The sequence below is a fragment of the Geospiza fortis genome, unplaced genomic scaffold (genome assembly GCF_000277835.1).
Source record: "Geospiza fortis unplaced genomic scaffold, GeoFor_1.0 scaffold41, whole genome shotgun sequence".
Lineage (NCBI taxonomy): Eukaryota > Metazoa > Chordata > Aves > Passeriformes > Thraupidae > Geospiza > Geospiza fortis.
This window is the reverse complement of record NW_005054299.1, coordinates 18,462,586-18,471,671: the sequence shown is the minus strand read 5'-3', so window position 1 is coordinate 18,471,671 and position 9,086 is coordinate 18,462,586. Positions and strand designations below refer to the sequence as shown.

At 47.7% G+C, this 9,086-nt stretch overlaps 1 protein-coding gene across 1 annotated transcript in view; it reads left to right on the top strand.

Moving 5' to 3' along the window:
* YIPF3 (Yip1 domain family member 3) overlaps positions 1–4,856 on the top strand; it is a 5,853-nt gene extending 997 nt beyond the window's left edge. The window contains exons 2-8 of the mRNA XM_005416344.2: positions 9–124; positions 716–761; positions 1,056–1,148; positions 1,488–1,619; positions 2,126–2,239; positions 2,709–2,832; positions 4,243–4,856. Of these exons, the coding sequence (XP_005416401.2) occupies positions 9–124; positions 716–761; positions 1,056–1,148; positions 1,488–1,619; positions 2,126–2,239; positions 2,709–2,832; positions 4,243–4,364 (747 nt within the window). The 3' untranslated portion in view covers positions 4,365–4,856. The remainder of the gene's footprint in view (positions 1–8; positions 125–715; positions 762–1,055; positions 1,149–1,487; positions 1,620–2,125; positions 2,240–2,708; positions 2,833–4,242) is intronic.
* The last annotated feature ends 4,230 nt before the right edge of the window (positions 4,857–9,086 follow it).

Here is a 9,086-nt window from a genome sequence, read left to right as displayed (position 1 = left end):
CTCCCTTCTCTCCGCAGATGTGGCAAGTGGGGAAGAGACAAGCCTCCAGGGCCTTCAGCCTCTACGCCAACATCGACATCCTCCGGCCCTACTTCGATGTGGAGCCCGTCCAAGTGCGAGCCAGGTGGGCAGCCCCGGCGCGGGCAGGCAGCGGCTCCGTGCCTGCAGGAACCTGGCTGCCAGCTCCGAGCCAGCGAGCAGCAGTGGGCTGGCAGCCCTGCGGGAAGACTCACGTGTGAGCGAACACATTGTGCGTTGTCCTGCTCACCTTAGTGAGGTCCCGTGGCTGGGCTGGCAGCCCTGTCACCTGGCATCGCTGCTCGAGGCAGGAGAAGGGGCTCTTTTTGTACTTGGCTGCCTTATGTGGCTTCTGTTGGGTTTGCCACACAGTTGAGTCCAACAAAGCAAAGTTTTTTAAGCCTTTAGGAGGAAAGTTACCTTTCCTTCCTGCTGTTGTGTCAATGATCTCTCATCCCTAAACATTTTCATTGAATCTGCCCCTCCTCAGCAAAGTTAACCCACTGACAGAAAACCTTACTTTCTTTAGTGACCTTGACTCATCCTTTAGAAAGAATCCTCTGTCCCTCAAGGCCTGTCAACACAATAGTAAACACTGGTAATGGGTATATGGCATCTTTTACTTATGAAGCATTTTGTTAACTATCCTGTTGTTCTTCCTGCTCGTGTTGTCATTCCCTGTTTTCCTGTGATGCAGACTGCTGGAGTCCATGATTCCTGTAAAGATGATTAATTTCCCACAGGTGAGTTCCCTTTTGCTGAATCAGACTCCATGGCCAAGTGACTGTCCCACAGATATCTTGTAAAACTTGTAATAATCCATGTTATTAAGGACTTAGTTTGTTAGGTGTTCTTCTCCCTGAAAATGTTGGTAGCTCCTTTCCACGGTTGTTCCAAACCTCAGTGTGCTGTCACCTAACCTCAGGTGATAATCTGGGTGATAAACTCCATTCAGTGCACTTTTCACATCGCCTGTGGGAGGACCCTGATATCCAGGGGCTCTAACCAAACTTTCCCTCATCTCTCTCCTCCTGTAGAAGATTGCAGGCGAGCTGTATGGACCCCTCATGCTGGTTTTCACCCTAGTGGCCATTCTTTTGCATGGAATGAAGACCTCAGACACCATCATTGTACGTTGACTTTCAGTGATAAGTGGTGGTTTGCCTGGGCTCTGGCTTGCTGTACTGACACTAGAAAAGGAGAGGAAACCTCTATTATAACTGAATAAGAATCTTGCTGAAAAGCAGATTGATTTGAGGATGTTGGTTTGGGGGTGGGAGGAAGGATTTACCAGAAACTCTTGACACTCTGCTGCTGGGAGAGCTTGGGGTGTAGGTCCTGTGGCCCCCTGAATGCTGCTGGCCACCTATTTGATAATTCCTACAAAGTGTCTGGGACTCTGAGGGGTTAATTTGGGTGCTGGCAGGTCATTCCTTTGAGTTCTCCTCATCCTGACACTGTCTCCACAGAGGGAAGGCACGCTGATGGGCACAGCCATTGGCACCTGCTTCGGTTACTGGCTGGGCGTCTCATCTTTCATGTATTTCCTGGCATATCTGTGCAATGCCCAAATCACGATGGTTCAGATGCTGTCACTGCTGGTATGTACTCATGGAGCTGCCCCATGGTGCACATTGGCTGTGTGGTGTTCCAGAACAAGCTTTTCACAAAGAACAGGAAAAGGCTTTGTAAACTGCTGGTAGCTGCACTGGGACAACCTGGAATTCCAGGATGTTCCTCTGACCTGCTCCATCCCAGGCACAGCGATAGTACAAAGAGGCAGCTCCTTCATGCAGGTCTCCTGCTTTGCACTTCCTGATTTGAGAACCTGGTGGTAAAAAGCCAGGAGACTCCAGTTTCTCTGGGGTTGGAGGATCTTTCCTCTATTTCCCACATTGTCGCAATCTCTGATGTGCCCGTGAATCCTTCAGACAGATTATCTGAGTGTGAGCCGCTGTTGTTGTTCTGGTTGACTGTTGGGCAGTGAATGAGTGGTTTGTGAGGCTTTGCTATGGTGAAGTGTCACAGGAATAGGCTGTTCTGCTCTTCATCAATGGCCCTTTGTGTGGGACTGGTGCTTGTAACATGGACGTTTTTGTTTTGTCAGGGCTACGGTCTTTTCGGACACTGCATCACTCTCTTTGTCACCTATAACATCCACTTCCACTCCCTCTTCTATATCTTCTGGTTGGTCGTTGGTGGACTCTCTACACTACGAATGGTAAGGAACAGGCAGCCTGGGGTCCTCCTCTTCCTGGGACAGAAAAAGGGAGGGAAGTGGTGTTTGCTTTCTGTTCTTTGGCGTGCTGGTTTCATTCCACAGCCAGTCAAACTGCTGTGGAGAAAATTATGCTCCTGCATAATTTGGCCACTGGCGTATGGAGATGCTGCTTGGATTAATATCCTCACCCATTCTAACAGCTCCAGGAGGTTCATTTATTCCCTTACAGCCCTTGCTGCTGTGGAGAGCCATGGCTGAGCCTCCTGAACTCTTGGCAAGACTGGGCAAGGCTCACCTACACAAAACAGTGCCAAATTACTCCAAATTTGTTGGTGAAAACTGCAAAAAAGACTTAGTGCAGTGTTCCTGCAGATTCTCACTGCCTGACCTGTTCTTCCATGTGTTCCTGGCTGCAGTGCCAGAGGCTCAGGTACAGGTGCCCTGTCTCTGATCTCCTCCCCTCATCTAGGTTGCTGTGTTGGTGTCACGCACCGTGGGACATACCCAGCGGCTCATCCTGTGTGGGACTCTTGCTGCTCTACATATGCTTTTCCTCCTCTATCTGCACTTTGCTTATCACAAGGTGGTAGAAGGTAAGCAAGGGAGATACAAAGATATCCTGTTAGATCTGGGGGAAGAGAGGTTGTTTTTTCTCTCTCTGAGAGAAAGGATGGCCGTTTAAATCTGTCTTTTGGGCATCTGTACCAGTTTCCAGCTCTAAAATCACTACCACTAGCTTTTTAGAAGAAGCTGTTCAAATAGGGCAGCAGGTAAACATTGGGGTAGTTACTGTGCACTGAGTTTTAGCACTTAACACCCAATTTGTGAGGCAGGACCCTAATTATTTCCCCACAAGTGAAGTGTAACAGCACTGACCATTCTTGCATGCAGATGTCCAGCCCGTTCCTAAATATTGTTGAAGTCAGGTTGTTTTTCTCTGATCAGGAAATGTGTCATAAATGTTTTTCCTTCTTTGTTTAACATCTTTTTGTATCCTGTGTTGTATAGCACAGATAGCAAGAGCTGTATCTTCCCCAGCTGGTACTGTTAACCAGGCCATGCATGTTCACATTCACATCCTCCTTCTATCTCTTCTTCTTTTCTCCTAACAAAGTCTCAACCTCCTTAAAAAAAAAATACAAAGCAAAATTCTTCTCCTGCCCCATCTCTAGAGAGTTTCCAAATCCCTAAATATCCCTAAATATGCAATTCTGCAAATCTCTTCTATGAGTTTAGGCAGCCAGACCCATTTGTGATATTTCTGATAAATCTTCATAATTAGCTTAATAGCATTACAAGTCCTTCTGGATATAAATCTTGTCTTTCCTGAATCTGTTCTTATGGCAGAGGTTCTGATCTGCAGCTTTTTGGCAGATTAAATAGAATAAAATATACTCCAAGCAGTTTTCCTCAAAGCACTCCAAAACTGATTATCAGTCTTAAGAGGGTAATTGACAGAGACTTGAGGACGTTTGCATTGGTCTGTGTATTTCCTGCCAAGCATGGTCTGTGCATTGCAGTGACAAAAATTCCACATTGCAGCACAGCTGCAGCTCCTGATGTGAGTCTGCTAGTGTATCTCAGGATGAAAGTGAATCTTGGTCTAAGAGCAAGGTCTGTGCTGGGATGGAGTAGAAACAGGATTTTATCATTTTTCCTCAGCAGAGCAACATCTCTGGCAGTACCTGCATTCAGGTCAAATGGCAGGGGACTGGATCTGACACCCTCAAAGCAAAAGCATCTGTGTTCCTTTTGGGAACATGCAGTTTTTCTGCCCCAAGCACAATCTCTGATGTGTACCCTGTGGTCTCTGGATGGAAGTGTTTACTCCTGTTCAGTCTTTGGGCCTAGGTGTCTCCTCCCATTGCCTGCAAGTGCTTTGCCTGTTCTGGGCCTTGCCACCCTCAACCACTACCTGGACAGAGAGGAAAGCAAGAAGAAATGTGCCATCTGTTATCATCTGAACTAACTCTTGCCTCTCTCCCCTTTTTTCTGTTCTCCAGGTATCCTGGACACATTGGAAGGACCCAACATGCCGCCCTTTCAGAGAGTTGCCCGAGACATTCCAGTTGTTTCCAATGCTGTACTGAACACAACAGCCAAAGCCATTGCATTGACCCTCTAGTTTTACAGTCTTGGACTTGCTTCCTTCACTACTTTTGGGGCTGCATAGGGCCACAGTAACCTGCTGCCTGTTAGAAGCAGGACAGAACAGCAAGAAGACAACTTGGTTTTGTTTTCCTGGACATGTCCTCTGCATTACAGTTTTGGGCAGCTGAGTGGACTCAGCGGAGGTGAGTCACACCTCAGTGACTCTGAAGAGCTGTACTCTTCCCCCATCCAGGTGTGGGCTATCTTGAGTAGAGTGGTTCTGTTGCCTGCATGTTTAGCTGGGATTTCCCAGCACAGTTTGTTCCTTAGCCCTCTTTCCGCTTGCTGATGTAACTCCAGAAGTATACGCCCTGTTCCTGTCCTGAAGAGGGAAGAATTAAATTGATGTTGGTGCTGAGTGATGTCTTATGCTTGAGCCTGCTTGTCTAATTGGGAGCATGGTGTTTGGGTCTCTGTGCCTTCCTTCATCTGTCCTGTCCTAGACTCAAAGCAGGATTCTTTGCAATTTTCTACTGTCCTTCTTCAAATGTTCTGTGATACATGTCCTGTTTTGGGCACCTTTTTCAAAGGCATAGTAGTTCAAAAGGCACAGGAACTTCACTTTCTCTGGTGATTTTCAGGAACAGCACAGTGTTTAACCACATGCTCTTTTCTTGTCATGTTCCCTACTGCTCCCTCTCTCTTCACTTGGTCCAAGCTGCTATCTCACCTCAGCATCCCTTCTGCTCTGGATGTCAGAAATGTATCTCTCCCCATGCTTTCACTATACCCTTTGTTCCTGCCACCCTTCTGCCATGTTGCTCTGTGGGACATGCAGGGCAGCACGTTTGTGCACGGTTTTCAGTGGATATTTCTATGAGGAGGCCAGTTCAGCCCACCCTTGTGCTGCTGACCCTCATGTCTCCCAGCCATGAGACTGTCACCTCTGGGCAGGAGTGGCATTCTGCTCCCCAGACACCCATTCTGCTGTGCGCTGCCTGGCTTTTCAAGCTGAGTCTAGGCCTTTGTTTGAAAAGACTCTTGGGGCCTTGAGAGTCTCTGGCAAGCTTTTCTCTGGTGTTTCCATTTAACAAAGGAGAAATAGCAGAGTGTGTAATGGAAATGGAGTGGCCATATTAATCTCCAGTGTATTGATGCAGGAAATCTCCAGTAAGGATGGGTAAGCAGAGCAGCCCAGTCTAGGCTTACCTGCACTGCAGTAACTCACAACTGAGTAGTTCAGCCTTCCCGCTCTGCTCAAACTTCTATTGGTTTGCTTTCATCTTTTCTCTCCTTGTGGTTCTGGATGTCTGGGGGAGAGGAGCCACCCCTCAGAGAAGGTCGTCTTTAAACTCAGGCAGAAAAAAACCCAGGATATGGCCCTTTCTTGGTGTGCCCACAAGTGCACAAGGCAGTATATCAGAACTGCACTCTTTGGTCCCTTGTTGATATTAATGGGAGAGGATGCAGCTGTAGTGGCATTCAGACTAGTGCCCAGGTGCAGTGAAAGAGAGGAAGACAGTGCCAGCTAGTGTAATCAGGTTTTTCATTTGCTTCAGTTGAAAAAAATGTCACTGGACAGGACTTGATTATTTTCAGTCACAGACCTACTTTCCACTATTTGCTTATTCCCACATTCATAATTTGTTCCCCTTTCAAGAGCAAAAAGCTTCTCTGCTAACAATCACATGTGTAACAGGTTCCTTCACTCTCTTCTCCCCTCCTGACCCCCTTCCTCGGGAAACATTTTGGCTGAGGAACAGCACTCAGAGCAAGCTACTTGGGGGAACTGTTAATTATTTTGGATAGTAGTCTCCGTGGGGTTTTTTGGACCAATTGAACCACTTTAAGCTCCTAGAATTTCTATTACTTCAAAACTTGACAAAATGGAAATGTTAGTTTGTAATGCTGCTTCTAGTATTTCCCTCTTTATATCTCCATGGGAGGTTTGTTTCTAATTCCAAGTTCTTGCCCTGGCAGCCTAGAATGGATCCATTTCTCTTGGTGCAAACTCTGGAAGTACTGGCAGGAGGGGATGGAAAGGAGAAAGAGACAATTGTCACTGGAGTAAGTTCAGCTGAGAAGAAAAAATCATTCTGCACCAAACTTGTACCATTGCTGATTTATGACAGAATTGTAGAACAGCTGTGCTCCCTCCTGCACTGAGCCACTCAGCTGAACCAGAGGGGTGAAGCTGTGCCCTGTGTTTTCACTCAAAGCACAGAAGAGAGCAGTGAGCAAACTCCTCATGCTTCCCCTGAGCAGCTTGTGTGTTGTGTCAGCTGGGGACATGATCAGGATGACAACCAACCACCCTCTTGGAACCTGTGGGGCTTGCTCTGCTCCAGTTCTTCAGCCCTGATTAATTCTTTGTGCAGCAGCAGCTGGAAGCTGAACTGTTCTTTACTGCCAGAAATTCAGTGCTCAGCTGAGAGCTTCAGCATTGCCTTTCACTGACAGAGAAGGACGTGTTTTTTCAGAGAAATGCATGCATGCTGCAGTTCCAGGGAGCATGCTGAGCAAGCAGGCTTAATGAAGTCCTTGTGGGAGGGCATCTCAGTGCTTACTCAAGTCCTCTAGTTAGCAGAAGAAGCCTTACAACCCTGCCGTGCAATACTATCTCTGTCTTTGTTTCCTGCCACAGCTCTTGCAGCAAATCTCAAATAATTTTCACCCTTCTCCTTTGCAGCAAACCTGAAATAACCCACTCATCATTTCCCCCTTTTGAGTAAAGGTAGCTCTGTGTAAACCCCTCTTTATTAAATATGGAACAAACATACAAAGCTGTCAGATTAGAAAGAGAAAGCTGTATATTAAAGCTGAAAATTAATATTAAAGCATCTATGACCTCCTCTTCTCCTATGCAGTACCTGAGTGTCCAACTCTTCTTACAGTCTATCCTTTTTGCACTAATGGTCACCTTAGCTGTGATTTTGGATTACGGGTAGGCTCTTTCTTCTCCCATTTGTTTCCTGTGTCTACTCTCACTGTAGTTGCTGTTCATCCATTGTTTTTCTCTGTTTATGTGTTAACTCTCAATGGCATCACTCTTTCTGTCCCCAGTAAGTAAACAATAAATGACCTTCCTCATACCTGCTGGGTAACTGTATGTGACAAGGAAGAAATACCTAGTTCTGCACAAAATAGCGTTGCCAAAGTCCCCTCTGCATAGCCCTGCAATAGGTTTGGTGAGCCAAAGCTTTGGACCATTAGCTCCTGTGGCAGTTTTTCAATGAATTGAGCATAAAGTAGGTGGGATACTTGTCTCCTCAATGTGCTGTGGCTCCTGACAACAGGCAGTGAAGAGGCACTAGAGCATCTTCATCAATGTTTCAGGACTGCTGCTGCAATGGAAGTGGGACATGTCCCAAGGGCTCTCCTCTGAGCACCTCCCTAATAATAGTCTGTTTAAAAAAGCGTGGGTTGAGTAGTGCCTGGAGGTAACTGAGAGGTGAGTCTGAGTGTGGCCTTCTAGTTGACCTGCATGCAGTAGCAGCAGCTGAGATTTTCTTGGCTACCCCCTCCCTATAACTCTGAAACACAGCCTTCTGTCCCTCACCATCCTACAATATGTAGGATCACATTCTCACCTGGGTCTTTTAATGTGACCTTAGAGATGAGCTGCTGCTTTTCTGAAAGCCACAGTACCACAGCTGTACCACATCTGGATGCTTGCAGCTGCTGCTAGTATTGCAGCACAGAAGAATTGCGAGGCCAGTGGTCTGTTTTGGTGTATCTTGGAGAACAGTATCAAGGTCATGCATCTCTGTGCAACAGGGAAAGAAAGAGAAGGCTGTGTAGGTACTCCAGAGAGCAGCCATGGATTGCTCAAAGGGTGTGGTGATACCCACATTGGGAGTTCAAGCCAATGTCTTAAAGCTGCTGCTCCCCTTACCCACCCAGGACCTAACATGCATCCTCAGCTCAGGTGATCTGCTCCTCCATTTCAATGGAGGAGAAGTGCTCCATATCCCCCTCCACACCTTATTTTTCTATTCCCTTTCCATCCCCTCTCCTGGGCCCTGGCCTGCAAACCAAGCAGAGGAGCCTGGTTTTGTTCCAGTGTTACCCACTGGGCTGGAATTCATTTGAGCACTGCTATATGCAGCAGCCAGATTAGTTACGTGCAGAAAGCTGCCTACTTAGGCGGTTTAACCTAATTTCCACATCACTGCCTTCCTTTTTCAGCTCAGTGAAGTTGAAAACGCAGGGGCCCTGCTTCCTATTTCTCTCCAAGTACAGGATTACTCAATGGGGAGAGAGGGGACAAATCCCTGTGATCCATACCTGTGAATTAGCAGGAGGTGGGGTGTGCCCCATATACCTCAGGTCAGGCTGAGGGCAGAGGCTGTGTGCTCAGGGATAAGGAAGTTTGTGGCCCTTCCCCAGCCCTCCAATTTTCACCTCCAGGCAGCTGCCTCCAGGCACTGGCTCTTGCACACTCTGGGCCGTGAGGAGCAGATCAGACTGACCTCGCCACTAAGTCATGGGTCGAGGATTCGAGGTTTAGCGACTTTAAGTATTAAATGCAACTGAAGCCATGGAACACCACAGTTTCTCGGACCAAGCACCCAGAGTGCACCAATGGCTTGGGCCCCTTTTCCCAGGTGGGAGCAGAGCTGGCATGGAGAGCCTTTCCCAGGTGCTTCTTACACCCTCCCTCCCCTCCTGCACCCCCAGTGTCGGAGACCGAGCCCGGCCGGCCCTGGCCCCGCCATCTCCTCAGGGCAGCGGGCAGGTGCCAGCGGGCGCTGCC